Raw genomic sequence first — 22,138 nt, 5'->3', positions numbered from 1 at the left:
TTTTGAAAATAATTTTTTCCAATCACCCTTTTTCAAATCCCATACTGGAAAGTTGAGGGTATTAGGGATATGATGATGACTTAATCGAGGAAAAAAATATTCAAAATTATCAATGCAATGTGGATTTAACAATATATTTTTTCAAATTTTTTTTAAATAAATATTTGTTTTCTAAATTTTAAAAAAATATTATTTTAAATATTTTTCTAAAATATTGGAAAAATATATTTTTTTTTAAATATTGGAAAAATATATTTTTTTAAAAAACCTAATTTCTATGGTTTTTGGAAAAAAATATGGGGCACAATAAATTTCCAGGGTTTTTTGGAAAAAAAATATTTAAAAAAAATATTTTTTTCCAATATTTAAAAAAAATATTAAAAAAAAAATGTGAAAATGTGAACTTTTGAAAATATTTTTTTCCAAAGCAAATCAAATCCCGGACTGGAAAGTTGAGGGGATTAGGGATATGATGATGACTTAATCCAGGAAAAAAATATTCAAAATTATCAACACAGTGTGGATTTAAATATATATTGTTTCGAATTTAAAAAAAAAATATTTTTTTTTTAAATATGTTTTTAAAATATTCTTTTAAAATATTTTTTAAAACATTTTTTCCCAAAAAAAAAACCCTATAAATTTGGATTTTTAAAAATAATTTTTTCTTTAAAAACCGCATCAAATCATGGAAATAATGGGTATAATTTATTTCTCTTAGAATATTCAAAATTATCAACCCAGTGTGGATTTAAATATATATTTTTTCGCATTAAAAAAAAATATATTTTTTTTAAATATTTTTTTAAAATATTTTTTTTAAATATTTTTTAAAACACTTTTTTTAAAACATTTTTTTAAAACACTTTTTCCCAAAAAAAGTCCCTATAAATTTGGATTTTTAAAAATAATTTTTTCTTTAAAAACCTAATCAAATCATGGAAATAATGGGTATAATTTCTTTCTCTTAGAATATTCAAAATTATCAACACAGTGTGGATTTAAATATATATTTTTTCGAATTAAAAAAAAATAATTTTTTTATATTTTTTAAAATATTTTTTTTTAATATTTTTTTTTTAATATTTTTTAAAATATTTTTTTTAAATATTTTTTAAAACATTTTTTTAAAAATTTTTTTTAAATATTTTTTAAAACATTTTTTTAAAAATTTTTTTTTAAAATATTTTTTAAAACGTTTTTTCCCAAAAAAAAACCCTATAAATTTGGATTTTTTTTAAATAATTTTTTCTTTAAAAACCTAATCAAATCATGGAAATAATGGGTATAATTTCTTTCTCTTAGAATATTCAAAATTATCAACACAGTGTGGATTTAAATATATATTGTTTCGAATTTAAAATATTTTTTAGAACATTTTTTTAAAATATTTTTTAAAACATTTTTTTTAAATATTTTTAAAACATTTTTTCCCAAAAAAAAACCTATAAATTTGGATTTTTAAAAATAATTTTTTCTTTAAAAACCTAATCAAATAATGGGTATAATTTCTTTCTCTTAGAACATTCAAAATTATCAACACAGTGTGGATTTAAATATATATTTTTTCGAATTCAAAAAAAAAAATATTTTTTTAAAATATTTTTTTTTAATATTTTTTTAAATTATTTTTTTTAATATTTTTTTAAATTATTTTTTTATAAATATTTTTTTTAATATTTTTTAAAACATTTTTTTAAAATATTTTCTAAAACATTTTTTCCCAAAAAAACCCTATAAATTTGGATTTTTTAAAAATAATTTTTTCTTTAAAAACCTAATCAAATCATGGAAATAATAGGCATCATTTCTTTCTCTTAGAATGTTGCTCTTCTTAAATATTTGCCTCTTTTAAGCAAAACATACAGATATATTCAATTTTATAACAAATTTATTCAGGAACAAAAATGATTTTACAAATTAATCTACAGAAAAAAAAGACCGACTGAAAATTATTTTTTTTTTTTTAAATTTTCCTCTTTCCTTTATTGAAAAAAATAAACCATTTTTTTACTCCCTCTCCCTTAAACGCAAATACAAGCCATTTTCCGCTCTCAGCGTGATGGCATGTAATAATGTCGGCACATATTTATCGGGTTTGGGCGCTCGTGCTCGTTGTGGCCCATAGAGCGTGCTAATGTAACCATCTTTCGATTCTAGGCCATCTTCGGGGGCTAATATTTGGAAATTTCTAACAATCTTGGAGATGACCGTCTTCACTTCGAGCATGGCGAATTTTTGTCCAATACAGTTACGTTGGCCACCGCCAAATGGCACATATTCAAAGGGATTTTGCGTGGTCGTACGTTGGTCGGCATCAAATCGTTGCGGATCGAAACGATAAGGATCCGGATAGATGGCTTCGTTATAGTTCATTGCTATGACGAATATGAGCAGTGAGGTGTGGGCTGGTATGATTTTGCCATCTGGAAGAGAAGGAGAAAGAAAGGGGGAGAGATATTTTTGAAATGAGAAACAGTCCTGGGCAGAGAGTCGCATATTTATGTTCTCTTTTTTTGGTTACTCTCTGTTTACATTATTTTAATATTTAAAGCAGGGCCGGGCAGAGAGCCGTACATTTATGTTCTCTTTATTTCGTTGCTCTCTGATTACATTGTTGGTAAATCAACTGATTTCTCGGTTGAATTTTTATTTTCTTTCTCTGGCAGCTGTTGAAACGGCCGCAAGACGACATGTGGAAGAAATACAAGAATGGATGAATAATTTGGAAAAAATAGGGTGGGGAGAGAAAATTATGGCAGAAGATATATAAAATGAGTCGAAGAGGAGAATGAGAAGAGTTTGATATAAACCTTGGAAAAATAGTAGGGAAATATAAAATAATAAGCAACCGCAGACGAAACCAGTAAGGAAAAGTCAAAAGTCGAGCGGGGCCGACTATATGATACCCTACACCACTATGGATATTTAGTAGTGCTCTCGTAACAAAAGAATTTATTTGCAGTAGATCATAGCTCCTATCAACATTTGGATTTAGAGCAGATATAATTTGGTTTCAGAGAGAACTTATAAATGGGAGGCATATCCAATTCTGAAACGATTTTCACTAAATTTAAATTAGAGTGTAGATATCACTTCGAGAAGGATTATATTAAAAACAAATGTATCCGAGCTGAGTTCCAGAAAATGGAGATATACGTCCAGAAATTCCTTCCATTTGGGTTGACATTGGTCTTGGCAAAATAAACCTGAAATCGGATCAAGGACATATATGGGAGCTATATCCAAACCTTAGCCGATCTCAATAAAATTTTGCAGATGCATTTCCGAGCTCTATAAAATATCTGGTATCAAATATTATTGTTTTCGAATGTATATTACGAATGTGAGGGACTTTAAACCCCAAATCGGATAAAACATATACGTGGGAGCTATGGCTATATCGGAAACGATTTTCATCAAATTTGATGTACTTGCTTCTACACTGAATTCGGTCGGATGTGCCAAAATACAGATCATTTGGACTGATATTGGCCATTTAGTGCACAATTAACCCGGAATCTGTTGAAGGCATGTATGGGAGCTATGTCTAAATTTGAACCGATAATCTCCGACTTCTGTCAAAGGCTGCAGAGCCTATAAGGAACTTCGAATACCAAATTTGAAAGAATTCCGGTGAATAATGTCGCTAAAATCATCAACATACCGAATATCGGGAGGTACCGTCATATGGGGGCTATACGAAGACGTGTACCTATATAGACAATTTTCTGTCATAGGCTGCAGTATCCATTTCGAACTTTAAATACCAAATTTGAAACACTTCCGATCAATAATGTCGCTAAAATCATCAAAATACCGAATATCGGGAGGTAACGTTATATGGGGACTATACGAAGGTGTGGACCTGCACAGACAATTTTTTGTCAAAGGCTGTTATACCTATTAGGATCTTTAAAAACCAAATTTGAAACAATTCCGTTGAATAATGTCGCTAAAAATCATCAAAATACCGAATATAGGGAGGTACTGATATATGGGGGCTATACGAAGACGTGGACCTTCAGAGACAATTTTCTGTCTTGGGCTGTAATATCCATTACGAACATCAAATACCAAATTTGAAACAATTCCGTTGAATAATGTCGCTAAAAATCATCAAAATACCGAATATAGGGAGGTACTGATATATGGGGCCTACACGAAGACCTGGAGCTGCACAGACAATTTTCTGTCAAAGGCTGTAGTATCCATTACGAACTTCAAATACCAAATTTGAAACGATTCCAGTTAATAATGTCTCTATAATCATCAAAATACCGACTATCGGGAGGTACCGTTGTATGGGGCCTATACAAAGACCTGGAGCTGCACAGACAATTTTCTGTCACAGGCTGTAGCATCCATTACGAACTTCAAATATGAAATTTGAAAAATTTCCGGTTAATAATGTCGCTTAAATCACCAAAATACCGAATATAGGGAGGTACTGATGTATGGGGCCTATACGAAGACCTGGACCTGAATAGACAATTTTCTGTCTTAGGCTGTAGCATCCATTACGAACTTCAAATACCAAATTTGAAACAATTTTGGTGATTAATGTCGCTAGAATCATCAAAATACCAAATATCGGGAGGTAACGTTATATGGGGACTACACGAAGGTGTGGACCTGCACAGACAATTTTCTGTCACAGATTGTAGCACCTATTAAGAAATTTAAATACCAAATTTGAAACAATTCCGGTTAATAATGTCGCTAAAATTATCAAAATACCGGATATAGGGAGGTACTGATATATGGGGGCTATACGAAGGCGTGGACCTGCACAGACAATTTTCTGTCATAGGCTGTAGTATCCATTGCGAACTTCAAATATAAAATTCGAAACAATTCTGGTGAATAGAATCGCTAAAATCATCAAAATACCGAATATCGGGAGGTGCCGTTATATGGGGACTATACGAAGGTGTGGACCTGCACGGACAATTTTTTGTCAAAGGCTGTAATACCTATTACGATCTTTAAAAACCAAATTTGAAACAATTCCGGTAAATAATGTCGCTAAAATCACCTGAATACCGAAAATAGGAGGTACCTTTATATGGGGGCTATACCAAAACGTGAACCTACATGGCCCATTTTTAATACCAATAGTCCTGCAGATATAATATACATTTGAGTAAATTTTTATCAACCTACTTCATTTCGTTCGGAAGCTAGAGTGATTTCCACAGACGGACATACGGACGGACATCGCTAAATCGCCATAGAATCTTATGCTGATCAAAAATATTTATACCTTGTGGGATCTAAAATGTATATTTCGAGGTGTTACAAACGGAATTATAAACTTAATATACCCTCCATACTATGGTGGAGGGTATCAAAATAGATGTGTTTCATTAATTACATAACCCGCTTGACTTCTCTTGCCTGGCCCTGATTTAGAGCATCGCTCTCTCTCTCTCTCTCCCTCTCTATCTCTTTATCTTACTCAGATTGTATTCCTTCTCGACATGTCTGCCAAAAAAGAGCACCGGTGGATATATCCGCATGGATTCCTTGATAACGCAATCTAAATATTTCATCTCATTTAAATCCTGCAACGTGGCATTGCCTTTCAGATTTCCCGCCATTATCCGATTTTGTTCCTCCAAGACTTTTTGCTGTATGTCCACATGACGTGAGAGCAAATATATGGCAAAGGTAATGGACGAGGTGGTTGTATCGTGACCCTATAACAGAGATTTTTTTCAAGGTCATATACGAAGGCCACAAAAATATATCCCCCCCCCCCCCCTCCGATTTCAAACCTACCGCAAACATAAGCGTTGCCACCTCATCGTAAATCTCCTTTCGTGTCAATGGCCGTCCATCGACAGTGGCCTCCAGCAGAGAATCCAAAAAAAACAATTTTCGTCGGCGAAACTCATTCTCCTGCTCGTTGCTGGGGTTTGTGTTTTGGCTCGACTTTTTGGCTTCGATACGTTTATCAATGATCTGTGGGAAAAAGAGAGAGAGAGAGTATTGAAAATAAATATGGAATATAGCGAAAATTTCAAATTACCCCACCCCATATATAAAATCCTTATAGATTTGCAATTGTTTCCGATACTCCCAATATTCTGGATATAATCTATAGAGCAGCTCATACCGTTTTATGGGATGAATGAGACGCTTATAGGAATTGTAGCACATGCTGAAATGGATAAAGGGAAATTGGGGAACGGGTCGGATTACAAACTAAAAGTAAAATAAATAATAAAAAAAATTAAAACAAAAGTAGTCGTTTTTGACACATTTTTTGAACGTTTTGTTATACCTTTTTGTGTGGGAGGTACCAGAAGGAGAGGGCCAATATCTACCATCTTCAAAACAGATTTCGTGTTGCATGAAATATGGGGATGTGTAAAATTTGAAAACAATCGGATGCTTTTTTCTCCATTTTATGAGGGTTATAATTATTCAAAAATTTTGACCCGTTGTGAGGGAGGTACCAGAAGGAGTGGGCCGATATATTTCATCTTTACACCAGGACTTGTGTTGCATGAAATATTAAGATGTTTGAAATTTGAAAGTATTTGGATTCTTATTTCGCATTTTATGAGAGTTATAATTATTCGAAATTTTGACCCCTTTGTGGGGGAGGTACCAGAAGGAGTGGACCGCTGTCTACTATATTTACACCAGATTTTGTGTCAATAGAAATATTGAGGTGTGTGAAATTTAAACACAGTCGGACTCTTATTTCAGGTTTTATAAGAGTTATAATTATTCAAAATTTTTGACCTGTTGTGGGGGAGGTACCAGAAGGAGTGGGCCGATATATTCCATCTTCACACCAGATATAGTGTTAGTGGAAGTATTGGAATGTGGACAATTTGAAGAGAATCGGATGCTTCTTTCGCATATTCTGAGCATTTTAGTTATTCATAATTTTGACCCCTTTGTGGGGGAGGTACCAGAAGGAGTGGACCGATACCTACCATCTTTACACCAAGTCTTGTGTTGGATGAAATATTACGATGTTTTAAATTTGAAGACAGTCGGAGTCTTATTTGAGATTTTATTCAAAATCATAATTTTTCAAAATTTTGACCCTTTGTGGGGGAGGTACTTGATGGCATGGGCCGATATTGTCTATTTATTGTCAGAAAAATATTTTTTTCTGTTTAAGAATGAAAATCTAAGATTTTCAAAATTAATTAATTAAAAACTAAAAAAAAAAATATTTCAGTTTTTGTCCCAAAAAGGATTTTCATAAAAAAAATTATTTCGAAGGATCAAACCAAAAATTCTAATTTAAAAAAATGTCTCTTCAATTTTTTTAAAAATTTTCAAAATATTTTTTCATATTTATCTTCAAGGACCAAAAAACAAATCTGATTCTTCTAAAAATATGTTTTTTAATTTTTTTTTTAAATTTTTCAAAATAATTTTTTCTATTTAAGAAAAGAAAAATTTTTAAAAATTATCCCAAAAATTATTTTCATAAAAAAATTGTCTTCAAGGACCAAAAAACTAATCTGATTCTTCTAAAAATATTTTCTTCAATTTTTTTTTCTTTTTTGAAATGTTTCAAAATAATTTCAGATTTCATAGATTTCAGAATTTTTGTTTTTTATAAGATCCTCAACTTACAACTTAACAGCCAGCACAAAATCCGAATGGGGGTTATCCAAAGCGTTAATGCTCACACACATGGCGGTTTCTAAAATAAATGAAAAGAAAAAAATTATAAAAATCCCGATAAATATCTCTCCGTTTGAATAGCCTCCAACTCACCACATATCACATCCAAGGTCAAATTATTGACCACCTCCTGAAAATCGAAAATGTTGTCACTGCGAGAAATCTCTTTCAATTTCCCAATGAATTTTTCGGAATTCGTCTTCATTACATCCTGAATGCTATTCAGAATATTGAAATTAAACGAGGGGGTAATCATTTTGCGATGCTTTTGCCATTTGGCGCCCGAGCTGGTGATCAAACCCTCACCCAGCCAAGGGTGGAGGAGTTTATAGATGTCGGATTTGTTGACCAATGGGTTGGTGGCTAAAATGCACTAAAAAGAAATATGGCGATGAAATACTTCTCCAAAAAAAAAAAAAAAAAAAAAAAATGTGAAGTAACTAACCTCCACATCCTTGGTATCCACTACCAAATACTGTAGATGGTAACCCAACCAAATGCAGAGATTCCCAAAGTTGTATTTGTAAAATAAATCAAAGAGATAATTTGTGATAACTGAAAGGGGAAAAAAACAACAACAACAATAACAATAATAAAATTAAATATTAACCTATAAACAGGTCACTTAAGGCATTAATTATTTAGTTAACAAGGCAATTTTGAAAAGTTAATATTAGTAATTATTTTTGCATCTTTGTAATGCCCTAATAGCCGACACACAATTATTGTCGCATTTTAATAACAATAATTTTGAAGGTGGATTGCTATGAAAAAAAAAAATATAAAAATACAAAAAATATAAAAATATATAAGAAAAATATAAAAATACATAATAAATATAAGAATAAAAAATTTATAAAAAAATGTATAATATATAAATATTTAAAAATATAAGAAAATACATAATACATAAAATATATAAAAGTATATGAAAATAAATAAAAATATAAGAAAATATATATATATAACATATTAAAATACAAAATATGAATATATAAAAATATAAGAAAATGTATAAAATAAATAAAAATATATAAAATATACGAAAATATATAAAATTAAAAAATATATGAAAATGTATAAAAATATATGAAATATATAAAATATATATATAAATATATAAAATATTTAAAAATATATAAAAATATCAGAGAATTTATAATATATATAAAAATATATGAAATTAAACAAAATATGTTAATATATAAGAATATATAAAATTATAAGAAATATATAAAATATAAGAAAATATATAAAATCAAAAAATATATGATGATATATAAAAATATATGAAATATATAAAATATATATAAATATATAAAATATGAAGTCTGAAAATCTCTGTAATGTGATGTGGAAGTGAAATTGTTTTTAAGAATATAAACAAATTTCAATCCCTGATGAAGATCGTCGATGCCGATCGAAATATTGGAAATAAAATGTTGAAACAAAATTAATTGTTTTTTATTCTACTGACCTCAAGCCAAAATAAAATATTTAAAAATATAAGAAAATATATAAAATATATATAAACATATAAAGTATTTTAAAATATAAGAAAATATATGAAATTAAAAAATTTACGATAATATATAAAAATATATGAAATATATAAAATATATATATAAATATAAAAAATATTTAAAAATATATAAAAATATAAGAAAATATATAAAATATTTAATAATATAAGATAATATAAAAAAAAATATAAAATATAAGAAAATATATGAAATATAAAATATATAAAATATTTAAAAATATATAAAAATATAAGAAAAATGTCTAAAATATATAAAATATAAGATAATATAGGAAAAAATATAAAATATAAGAAAATATATGAAATATATATAAATATAAAAAATATTTAAAAATATAAGAAAATATATAAAATATTTAATAATATAAGAAAATGTCTAAAATATATAAAAATAAAAATATATGAAAATATATAAAATATAAGAAAATATATGAAATATAAAATATACATAAATATATAAAATATTTAAAAATAAATAAAAAATGTCTAAAATATATAAAAATATATAAAATATATGAAATTAAAAAATATTATCATATATTTATGTTTAAAAATATTATCATATTTATATAAGAAATATTTTAAATATAAAATATATATAAATATATAACATATTTAAAAATATAAGAAAATATATAAAAATATAAGAAAATATATAAAATATTTAATAATATAAGATAATATATAAAAAAAATATAAAATATAAGAAAATATATGAAATATAAAATATATAAAATATTTAAAAATATAAGAAAATGTCTAAAATATATAAAATATATGATAATATATAAAAATATGTGAAATATAAAATATTTAAAAATATATAAAAATATAAGAAAATGTCTAAAATATATAAAATATAAGATAATATATGAAAAAATATAAAATATATGAAATATATATAAATATGAAAAATATTTAAAAATATAAGAAATTATATAAAATATTTAATAATATAAGAAAATGTCTAAAATATATAAAAATAAAATTATATGAAAATATATAAAATATATGAAATATAAATACATAAATATATAAAATATTTAAAAATAAATAAAAAATGTCTAAAATATATAAAAATATATAAAATATATGAAATTAAAAAATATTATCATATATTTATATATAAAAATATTATCATATTTATATAAAAATATTTTAAATATAAAATACATATAAATATATAACATATTTAAAAATATAAGAAAATATATAAAAATATAAGAAAATATATAAAATATTTCAAAATATAAGAAAATGTCAAAAATATAAAAAACAACATTTTTTTTTTCAAAACAAATTTTTTTTTTTGTACAATCGCGGGAGTTGGCCGTGGAGAATGGACTGTAGCGGTGTAAATATTTGCGGTGGTAACTCTTGTGATTGTAATTGATATTTAGAAAAGAAAAGGCAATTGATTTTTTAAGCGGTGGAGCAAATAGAATTTTATTCTTGTTCTGAACGGTTTGACTGCTTTAATCCAAGTAATAAAAAAATGGCTGTGCAGATTGTGCATCAGACATTTTATAAATATGTAACAAAAGGTATTGAATACAAGAAATGGTAGCCTGAACCATTGAGTGAAAACTTAAAGGGTTTTAAGGTTGCCATATTTTGACGGTTATCTTACGTTTAGATTTGAATTCAATGTGATTTATACTTAAGCTATTTTAAATGCAATTATAATTCAAGATATTTAAACGATTTGCTTGGAGTTCATTATACTTAATACTACGTTGTTGAACGCGGTTCAACATACCGCCCCCTTTTGCTGGACTGCAACTTCAAACTTGGCAGCTTCCGGATATGATCCAACCGAAGGCTGAACTTTGGGCAATTGGCATGTTGGTTGTGGTTTGAATTAGGCCGGCTCTTAGAATTTTTGGAATTTGATCGTTTGCTATCATGATTTCTATATTGATAGGGTTAAAGAAATGTGGATCTGCCAGATCCGTTAGGTGGTTGTATATTGATAGGTGCTTTTTATCTTTCGTCGATTCCGGGGTGCTAATGTGCAATGGATTTTGGACTTCGCCAGTGATGTGTATTTTAACGGACTCGTCATGGAAAGATTGCAAGTTTATGGCAGTAAAAGTCTTTCCAGCCCTCTGTGTAAGTGGTAACTGAAGTCGCTCCACCAATTTGGTTGAAATTGCAGTTTGCGTTGATCCTGAGTTCATCAGCAATCGGACTTTGTCGCAACCTTCTACAGTAATCACCTTTGCAAGAGCTGTGGGTAAAAACACATGCGATTTGGTTCGAGAACTTAGTCTGTCAATAACGTTGGAGTGACGGCGTTGCGTTGATGTTGAAGTAGATCGTTTTGATGTGTGGGCTGATGGACGGTTTTGTTGTTTCGCTGGACGACTTTGTTGGTTTTTGGCGGTTGGAGGTTCAAGGCTGCAACTTCGTGATGATGAGCGGTTTTTTGGGGTCGATTTGGAGGAGGAATGATTGTTGGGTTTAGCATCGATGTGTAGCAAGGTATGATGACCCTTATGACATACCATGCAAGTTTTACGGTTTGGGCACCATTCGCGGGTATGAGCCGTACACAGACAATTGAAGCAAAAACCTTTTTGACGTGCCTCATGTCGACGTTTTGTAACGCTCATATTTTGGAAAGTAAGGCATGATTTTATAAAGTGCCTCTCGTGGCAGATACGGCATTTGGGCAAGCTAGAAACGTTACTGAAATGTAAAAGGTTATTAAATTTGTGAGCAAGGGGGAAAAGTTAACAATTGGGGAGAATGCATAATTTTACAAGTGGGCGTACTATGATCCCGTTTTGCGTGCGAATTTCTGCTACACGAACCCTTGAATCTTTTCCGGCAAACACTCTAACCACGCGTCCAAGTCGCCATTCCGTCGGGGGAAGATTATCTTCTTTGATGACGACGAAATTATCTGGGGCAAGATCTCGTTGCGTTCGTTTCCATTTGTATCTACGTTGAAGATTTGTTATATACTCGTTCTTCCAGCGTTTGGCAAAGTGTGATTGGAGAGTTTTTAATCGTTGCCATCGATTCATCAGAGATAAATTATCAGAGGATGGTTCAGGAGTCGCAATAAGAGGAGCTCCTCTAAGTAGGTGGCCAGGAGTCAGCGGTACTAACTCGCTAGGCTCTTCATTCAACGGTGACAATGGTCGAGAATTTAGAATACTCTCAATTCTGATTAGTAATGTGGAAAACTCTTCATATGTATATTTCAGTTTTCCCGCTACCTTCTTTAAATGGGCTTTCATACTTTTAACGGCAGCTTCCCATAAGCCACCCATATGTGGGGCGTGAGGCGGTATAAAGTGCCAAGTGAAACCATGGATGTTGTATTTTGAGACTAAATGTTCTTCAGCGGAGCGTAGAAAAGTCTTATAGTCTTTAGCTAACGAACGACTGGCACCAACAAAGTTGGTTCCATTGTCTGAAAATATTTGTTTAGGAAGGCCTCGTCGGCCAACAAATCGACTGAATGTTGCCAAAAAGGCTTCAGCAGACAAATCGGAGCAGACTTCTAAATGAATTGCTCGTGTCGACAGGCAGACAAAAATTGCGGCATAGCCTTTGTGCAGTCTTGCATTTCGAAGGCGTGAGGTTTTGAGGTCGAAAGGACCGGCAAAATCAAGACCTGTATTGGTAAAGGGGAGGGAAAAAGTACAACGCTCAAGGGGTAAGGCGGCCATAATTTGGTTTTGAATGTGATGTTTGTAGATGGTACATGTTCGACAATTATGAATGTATGAACGAACGGCACTTTTCAATCGGATTATATAAAACTCTTGTCGAATTGCCCGTATCATTAGCTGATGTTCAGCATGAAGTAGCAAAGTGTGTGTGAATTCAATCAGCAACTTGCAAAATCTTGACTTTTCCGGGAGGATAATCGGATGTCGTTCATTGTACCGTGCATCAGAATTGGCCAAGCGACCATTTACTCTCAGTAACATATTTTCATCTAGAGTAGGATTCAAGGTTAATAGTCTGCTCTTAGTTGGTATTGGTTGGTTTGAGACGAGTGCCTGATATTCCCATGGGTAATGTATCCTTTGTGCCAATCGTATGAGGTAGTATTTGACGAAGGATATTTCATGTGCAAGTAAAATGTTTTTCCGCAATCCAGATGGGTTATTTCGGCGACACCCATTTATGAAGCGAAATGCATAAGCAAAGACTCGTAGGACTCGGTTGAGTGATGAGAAATCTTCTAGGAGATCATCTTCAACAACTTGGGCGTGCATGGCAAATACCTTCTTTTCAAGTTCTGGTTCTTTGAGAGAGGCGGGTTTTGGCCAGTGTTGTGGTTCCTTTGCTAACCAATGTGGTCCATTCCACCAAAGACTACATGCTTGAAGTTCTTCAGCTGTACAGCCTCGAGTGCCAAGATCCGCAGGATTATCAGCGGATGCAACATGTCTCCAGTTTGCATTTCCCACATTATCGAGAATTTCAGACACTTTATTGGCCACAAAGGTCTTCCAGTAAAAAGGCGGTTTGCTAATCCACGATAGGGTGATTGTTGAGTCAGTCCACAAGAATATTTCGGGAGAGGAAAGCTCCAAATTTTGACAAACAGATTTTAAAAGTTTGGATAACATCGCTGCTCCACATAATTCTAACCTCGGTAGGCTCACAGTTTTTAATGGAGCTACTTTGCTCTTGGAAACAAGAAGATTGGTATAAGTAATATTTTTTGAGGATTTAACACGTATATACAAACATGCACAATATGCCTTCTCTGAGGCATCACAAAAACCGTGAATTTGAATTTCAGTCTCGGATGAAAAATGTACCCAACGAGGAATTTTAATATTCTCGATGTCCGCAAATTTGGAAATAAAGGCATTCCACTTTTCGAAGGAATGTGTTGTTACTTCTTCATCCCAATTAGTCCCATCAATCCAAAGTTGTTGCATTAAAACTTTCGCGACTACAATTATGGGTGTTAACCAACCAGCAGGATCGAACAATTTTGCAACGATTGACAAAACTTTACGTTTTGTTATGGCAACAGTGGGTAAATCGAAATGTGTCACCTTATAGAAGAAATAATCATATTTGGCATTCCATTGAATACCCAAAGTTTTTGTTTCACTGACATCTTCTAATCGTAAGAAATCTTCGCTAAGAAGATCCTCCGGGGGAAGATTCAGGAGTATTTGAGGATGGTTTGACGTAATTTTCTTCAAAGGAAATCCAGCGGATTTTAACAAGTCAATTACCTCATGCAGATAGGACTTTGCTTCAGTTAACGAATGTGCTCCCGATAGTATGTCATCCACGTAAATCTGACTCTTGAGAATGTTCGATGCCGTTGGATGTGAGTGTTTATTGTCATCGCTAAGTTGGAGCAAAGTTCGTATCGCCAGGTATGGTGCACAATTTACCCCAAAAGTAACAGTTTTTAAACAGTAGTCTTCAACTTTTTCTAACGGAGAAGACCGAAACAGAATTCGTTGAAATTGTTGATCTTTCTCATGCACAAATATTTGGCGGTACATTTTTTGTATGTCGCCATTGAAAACATATTTGAAGAATCTCCAGCGTAAAACAACGTTAGTGAGTTCATTTTGTAGTGTGGGACCAGTATAAAGTATGTCATTTAGTGAAACCCCGTTGTCTGTTCTTTTAGATGCGTTAAATACGACTCTTACTTTCGTTGAAGTTCTATCGGGCTTTACGACAGCATGATGTGGCAAGTAGTATGAACGAAAATGGAGATTTTCAGAAATCTCAAATTTTGTGGTTAACTCCATATGACCCAAAGTAACATATTCAGAAAGTACTTTATTGTATTCTCCTGCTAGATCTGGATTCTTTTCTAGCGTCTTCTCTATCCTTAGGTATTGACCCATAGCGGCAGATCTAGAAGAACCGAGATATTTGTCCGATGGTAAGTCCTGTTTGAATGGTAACCTTACCACATATCTACCATCTGATCTTCGTTGAACAGTTCTTTTATAAAATTCCTCGCACCAGATATCAGATGCTGACAAAGTTTTTTCGTTGGAAATATTTTCTATTTCCCAGAATTTTCTTAGCTCCTCACTCAGTGGATCATATGTGGCCGTCCAGGAGGCAAATGAAGCAATAAGCTGGCAATTTGGTTTCCCACTGACTATCCATCCGAATTCGGTACATTGTGCCAACAGATTTCCAGAAATATTTTTCTTTAATCCTGGTTTTATAATGCTCGGCAATATGTCACTACCAATAAGCATGTCGATGGGAGCTGGTTTGAAAAATTTGGGATCAGCCAACTCTAATCTCTTTAAAGTTGTGAAGTCGGATATTACGGTAGGGGAGGCTGGCATTAAATGATTTAGATTCGAAACAACAATTGCGGAAGTAGCTATCTTAAAGTCTGACTTTCTGGACTTTAGAGTTACTTGACAACTTTTTGACGAATTTTCAAGAAGAGTTCCGCCAAGACCTGAAATCTTTGTGAATGATTTCTTAGTCGGAATGTCAAACCGATTTATTATTCGACTAGAAATGAATGTTTCTTGTGACCCTTGATCAATAAATGCCCGAATTGTAAACAAAAAGCCTTGGTGTTCTAGATCAATTAATGCAGTTGGCAAAACGGTTCTTTCTCCAGATTGTGAGAAATGGGATTCAACATAGGACATTTCATTATAAGCGGAGGAGGCAGCTTCAGAAGTGGTCGGTTTTTCATCTTCAAATGTTTCAACAAGGTAAGCGGAGGCTGATTTTGGCTTTTGCCAATTTTGATTGGAGACATTTGAAACAATTATCTTCTTGTTGCTTTCATCAGGGTGTAATAAGGTGTGGTGAGATTGCCGACATGATTGACAGCGATGTTCACTTTTGCATTTTTTGGCAATATGACCATAGGAAAGACAATTTTCACAAATTTTATTATCGAACACAAATTTCCTTTTGTCTGAAAGAGGCCATGATCGGAATTTTGAACAATTTCTTAAAGGGTGGTTTTGTTTGCATACTTTACATGCTTTCGGAGAACCTTCCGTAGAAGTATTGTATGCGGAAACTTTCTGAGACGTGGATGAATGCGGTTTTCGTATATCAGAAACCGATTCAATCATATTTAAACGTTTGGTGATAAACTCATCTAATTGGTCCCATGAAGGCATTTCTTTATTGTTTGACAGAGAACTTTCCCATGCGGTTAAGGTATCTTCAGGTAATTTGGATGAGACCCAATATATTAAGATTGGATCCCAAGATATCACGGATATATTATAAGTACGCAGCACAGATAAACAATTATTAATTGTATACTGAAGATTTCTTAGGGATTTCTCTTTCTCTACCGACACATGTTCAATTTGAAATATTTTTCGCAATTGATGATTGATCAGAATACGCTTATTTTCAAAGCGTTGACGCAAAGCATTCCATGCCAGTTCGAAATTGTTATCCGTTAAGGAAAATCTTTTTACAATCATACTTGCTTCCCCTTTTGTTTTTGCCCGCAAGTGAAACAATTTTTGCGCAGGTGACAATTTGGTATGGTTTATATAAACGGCGGAAAACATATCCCTGAAACTTGGCCACTTATCGTAGCCACCACTGAAGAATTCAGTGTCACAAGGCGGTAGTTTCAATGAAAAAACTCTATCAGTGTGGGAAACATTTTCTTCTTTTGATATCGGTTCGGAATTCAGGAATTTTTGGTTCTCGATTTGAATTAAGTCTAGAATTGAGGATTTACATTCTTTGTAAGATCGGCAGCACTCGGTAAATTTACCATGTATTTCCCCTCTAGCATCTTTAGTTACGGTGGGATCGGAAGAAGTCATTTCATTTTCATATATCTGAACAAGTTGACGCCACCGTCTTTCTAAGTCATCAAGTTCAACCTGAAGGCTAGAGGCAGTGTGGTCCTGAACGTGTATTTGAGCAAAATCAGCACAGAATGTGACCACTTGGTCTGAGAAAAATATAAATTTCTGAGGAGCGAGGCCACCCGCATTACCCATATTGGGAGAGGTCATAATGATTTTCGAAACAAAAAAATCTGGCAACTATAATTCTCAAAAGGATTTTACTCAATAAATTGAAGATTTTTCAACGATATAAAAATATTCTTTGTTGAATATTTAAAACTGAACAATCTGCAACGTTAAGCTTGAGAAAATAAATGAGGGATTTAAACCTCGTAATCGTCAACTGATGTTTGCCGTAGTTACAGTCTAAGCAAATATCGTGAAAATTTTGTCGAAGTTTAACGCAATGAGAAAAATGAATAATGGTTCGCTTGTAACAACCTTGCTATTAGAAAATCACCGATTCAGAAAACTCTAGAAAATTACAGAGAAACATCGAACTATATTAGTTGCACCCAGAAGTTTGCTTATGGACAAATGTAGACTTTGCTCTGAATTTGTGTATCAAGTTGTAAATAGAGATACAAATTCTCGATAATTTAAAATGATTGGTAATATTCTGAATGGAAAATAAACTTATTTTTCAGTTTACCTTGTTTATATTCGTATATCTTTCTAATTTTATTTCCCAATCGTTCAATTTCAGAGAATGGTCAAACTGCGCATGCGTTGGAAAAATAGTAACTCTTGTGGTCAACAGTAATACAGCCACACAAGAAGAATTTTTCTTTTAGATATGTTCTTCCTTCGTGATCGCTCTTCGTTTGAAACCGGAACGAATATGATTTCAATATAAGTTTAGACACATAAATTCTCGCCTAAATTTTTAATTGTTTGAAAATGGAAAGCGTTTTAAATCAATCAACAATGTTTAAGCCAAATTGTATTTTAGATAATTTTTCTTGCATAACTCCTGGTTTAATGATTTAATGAAGGGATCAAATGAATGAACTAAATCAAAAACAGCTTTTCCAAAACTGTTCCAATATTTATTCAATTGACGTTAACCCAAACAAATTTTTCAAATGGCAAGAATGAAGGGTTAAGTGATATATTTTGGTATCTTGCAATGCTAGTGTGCTAATTATTATGATTGTTGTTTACTTTTTTGACCTCTATTTTAAGAAGTTAAGTTATAATATTTCTGTTTAGATTCCTTGAGCAACGCTATAAGTCAGAAATATGTTGACTTTATGAGATTCTGTCTGTTGAAGCTTTGCAATATATTGCAATACGGATGACGTTTTTACTTGATTTACAAATTAAGGTTTTTTATATAGGTAAACAAACCCAGCTATGTAACAAATCGATCAATATTTAGAACTAGTGTGGAGATATAATGCACCAAATCTTTATTCGTTTTCAAAAGGTAAAGGCAAAGTATGTCAGAGAGCTTTAATGTTGGTATTGCGTTGTTACTAACAGACAACTGGTAATAATATTTGTTTGCATATAAATAAACGTAGTAACGTCGTTGTTACTGTAAGTTAATGTCAAACGTAAATGAAAGGTAACTTCAAATGCTCCTACCTTACCTGTTATACTTCATAAATCGTGCATGAGAATGTAAACATCAAATTAACCAACTGTCATCTCTTTCCTCTTTTCTTTTTGCTATACTTTGCACCGTTTCTTTCGCAATAGGGAATCTGGTTGGTTGTTGTAAATTTTGAGTTGTTGTTATGCTTATTTTATGCTTGATTCGTGTTCTAAATGATATTTGTTTTTTTTTTTTTTTTTTTTTTTTTTTGGGTGAAGAAATAGATATGTCTTTTGTTTTGAGGTGTTTTAATATTTTATTTTGTAAAATAAAACAAAATTACCTTACTTTTTGTGTCAATGTGTTGCAGTGTTAATGTTTCCACTTTAGATTTGTTTCCGTTTGGTTTTATTCACCTCTGTGATTGCAACAATCTCCTTTTTAATTATTGTATTTGGGATTTTGCTTAGGTTTCACTTCTTTCCATAGATTTTTTTTGACGGCATTATTGTGTATTCCAATATAATGATTTGTTCCTTCTTTATGTCCATATTAGCTTTATAAATTTTGTTTGACGTACCAGCATTCTTTATTAATTCTAATTTAATAAAATAAATTCTTTCTTGCCGACACTAAACGACTATCACTTGTCAAATAATATTTTAATTATTGTTCAACCTCTTTTGCAACCCACACTGACCATGTGGTTCAAGAAGAAATTCTGCTGGCTTTACAAGAGCTTAATGATACTACAAATATGAAATTGTTGTTGTAAAAAATGAGTACGCATGTGGTTACTGCAGCTGATGGGATAACATGTGCGCTCACTGATATGAGATCAATGCGTTTAGTTTTATTCCTCTGCTAAGGAATAACAACAATGTGATATCCAATCTGATGAATGTATGGAGAGCAATGACTGAGGCTTACTTAGCGACAGCGCTGTTGGGTATGGTGTTTAGTCGACAGAAGAGAAATGTATGTATGCGGTCTCCTTTAACAGCGACTGCGCCGTTTGATGTTAATGGCAACCAAAAATGAGTCTGGCGTACTTAACACTGTTAAGTTCTCAGCGACTCTGTTTGTGTTTGCTGCTCTTAAAGGAAGAGAGTATGTCGTTTGGTACTTCTAACAGTCGCCGTACCAATTTTTATTTTTGATGATTAAGAGTATGAGTTTTTTTTACCTACAGATAGAGCAGTTGCCTAATTAAAGATTAATGCGTTTCAATTCCTCCAACAACCCAATATGTTGTTGGCTGTTGTTTATTGTCTTTCACTTTTTTCTTTTTATGTGCAAAGGTGCTGTTATCCGTAATGTAATGACGAAGCGAATATTTTAAAGCAAATTAGAGGAATTAGATGCTGCTGCTATTGAGTCTGTTTTCAGAGCTCGATAAAGAGACAGTAATAGCGAAAAGCCGTAGATGAATAAATGAAAAAAAGACTACAAGAACAACTCCTGTTGTGAAATGATCCACTGGGCAGCAATAAAATTATGAAGAGTATTTTGTTATATACAAGTGGATGCAATATATGTTGCGTAATTTAAGCGGATAAGCAAACTGAAATTATTTGGTTTGCTCTTTCAATTGTATTTGCGGATGTATTTTTTTTTGCGGGCCAACTTGTATCTTTACAAAAAGAAAGTTGACTTCAGCGACTTGGACATTTGTGGTTATAAATTGTAACAATAGTTCAAACTCACTTTTTTGTGTGAATTCAAACATCAACAAGAAACAAAACCCTATGTGCTCACAAATTAATAACAATTTACATACCCTTTATCCATGTCTTAATGAACTTCTTCTCCAGGAAATCTTCGAGTAAAGCGGTGGACGTAATCCGGATAATTTAAAAAACTTTCCAATTCCTTAGAGGCTCGTGAGGACCATGTACAATCGCGGGAGTTGGCCGTGGAGAATGGACTGTAGCGGTGTAAATATTTGCGGTGGTAACTCTTGTGATTGTAATTGATATTTAGAAAAGAAAAGGCAATTGATTTTTTAAGCGGTGGAGCAAATAGAATTTTATTCTTGTTCTGAACGGTTTGACTGCTTTAATCCAAGTAATAAAAAAATGGCTGTGCAGATTGTGCATCAGACATTTTATAAATATGTAACAAAAGGTATTGAATACAAGAAATGGTAGCCTGAACCATTGAGTGAAAACTTAAAGGGTTTTAAGGTTGCCATATTTTGACGGTTATCTTACGTTTAGATTTGAATTCAATGTGATTTATACTTAAGCTATTTTAAATGCAATTATAATTCAAGATATTTAAACGATTTGCTTGGAGTTCATTATACTTAATACTACGTTGTTGAACGCGGTTCAACATTTTTAAAGATTTAATTTTTTTTTGAGGTTCAAACAATCGATTTTATCAAAATATTTCGTCAAGGAGAGAAATAAAGTATTCTTCAAATATTTTACAAACGACGAAATCAGGGTAGTTTTTTTTTTAAATATTTATTTTTTTATTTAATTTTTATATTTTGTTTACTTGGCCATGTAAGATACATCTACAAAAAAAAAAAAAAAAAAATAACGAAAAAAAACACCGAAAAACTTCCAGCAGTTCCTGATATGGCAATATATTTAGCTTCTGTTGAGCTTATCCATCTTAACTCCAGCACAATAGGCATCCACATCTTCACATCAGATCTTGCGTTATCAAAAATATTTGGATGTTTGAAATTTGAACGAAGTTGGATGCTTATTGCGCTTTCTTTCTTGAACCCCATGTGGGGGATATTTTTAACACAACTTTGAATCTTTGTGGGGGAGGTACCAGAAGGTATGGTCCGATCTTACATCTTTAAAATAGGTCTTGTGTTTAGGGAAATATTGAGATGTGCCAAGTCTGAACGGAATTTTTTCTTTATGATATCGCGAAAAACTGTAAAACTGCAAAGGGCGGAACAGGGCATATATGGATTCTTTTAAAAAATATTTTTTACAAGGACTTTCAAAAATATTATTATTTTTTGCAAAAAAAAAAAACGGCAATTTTCGATAATTCCTTTTTACCAGTTGGTTTCCTGCCCAATTGATGGAGATTGCCCAGAATTGGCAAGGTGGGTTCACCGGCCGTGTGTTTAACTTGTTTTCGTATTTTGGCTGTTTTTATTTCATTGTAGGCCAAAATAGCCAATAATGCTACAAATATTATTATATATAACATTTTTCCACTTTTTATTGATTTATTTTCAAATCTATTTTTATTTATTATTTTTTTTTTTTTTTTTTTTTTAATTCAAAATCTCCTCCTTCACCACATGGTATCTTCTTATCACGGTTGTATTAACTGAAATCTGTGCGTTTCGAAACATTTGTTTTTATATTAAATTATTGGAAAATAAAAGGGCGCTAACGGGGGGAGATTATCTGGTTCCTGTCACATTTTCACTGACCTAATTAGAATCTTAGCAAATTATCACAATTACCGATTATAAAATGTGTGTGTCTTATTTTTTTTAATTGGCCATTTTAAATGTTCTTAGGATTGGTAGAGCGTAATTAAAATATTTAATTTTATATTAAAATACAATTTATTCATCTGAAACCAAAACCAGCCGAGGAG

General features: G+C 31.7%; 2 protein-coding genes across 2 annotated transcripts; both read right to left on the bottom strand.

Annotated features, from left to right (window-relative positions):
• Positions 1-1,981: 1,981 nt before the first annotated feature.
• LOC101897587 (cytochrome P450 4e2-like) lies at positions 1,982-10,813 on the bottom strand. Its single transcript, XM_059123487.1, has 8 exons — positions 10,777-10,813; positions 8,105-8,214; positions 7,753-8,032; positions 7,609-7,678; positions 6,040-6,166; positions 5,785-5,967; positions 5,462-5,702; positions 1,982-2,426 (listed from the first exon to the last, which is right to left on the bottom strand). The coding sequence occupies exons 1-8, from the start codon at positions 10,811-10,813 to the stop codon at positions 2,011-2,013; spliced, it is 1,464 nt and encodes a 487-aa protein (XP_058979470.1). The 3' UTR covers positions 1,982-2,010.
• LOC131802932 (uncharacterized) lies at positions 10,520-20,879 on the bottom strand. The gene is made up of 2 exons (XM_059123723.1): positions 20,334-20,879; positions 10,520-11,893 (listed from the first exon to the last, which is right to left on the bottom strand). The coding sequence occupies exons 1-2, from the start codon at positions 20,342-20,344 to the stop codon at positions 10,987-10,989; spliced, it is 918 nt and encodes a 305-aa protein (XP_058979706.1). The 5' UTR covers positions 20,345-20,879; the 3' UTR covers positions 10,520-10,986.
• Positions 20,880-22,138: the final 1,259 nt, after the last annotated feature.

This window comes from Musca domestica, unplaced genomic scaffold (genome assembly GCF_030504385.1).
Source record: "Musca domestica strain aabys unplaced genomic scaffold, Musca_domestica.polishedcontigs.V.1.1 25, whole genome shotgun sequence".
Taxonomy (NCBI): Eukaryota; Metazoa; Arthropoda; class Insecta; order Diptera; family Muscidae; genus Musca; species Musca domestica.
The sequence above is the reverse complement of the archived record's forward strand: the minus strand, read 5'-3'. Positions and strand labels throughout refer to the sequence as shown.

Excerpts from the sequence above, each read along its gene's own strand:
- LOC101897587 (XM_059123487.1), bottom strand. The coding sequence starts at position 10,813 with ATGGCAACCTTAAAACCCTTTAAGTTTTCACTCAATG. Across the intron at positions 8,215-10,776 it reads CTTTAAGTTTTCACTCAATG|TTATCACAAATTATCTCTTT; the intron begins GTTCAGGCTACC and ends TTCCCCTTTCAG. Across the intron at positions 5,703-5,784 it reads TGGCAACGCTTATGTTTGCG|GGTCACGATACAACCACCTC; the intron begins GTAGGTTTGAAA and ends TCTCTGTTATAG.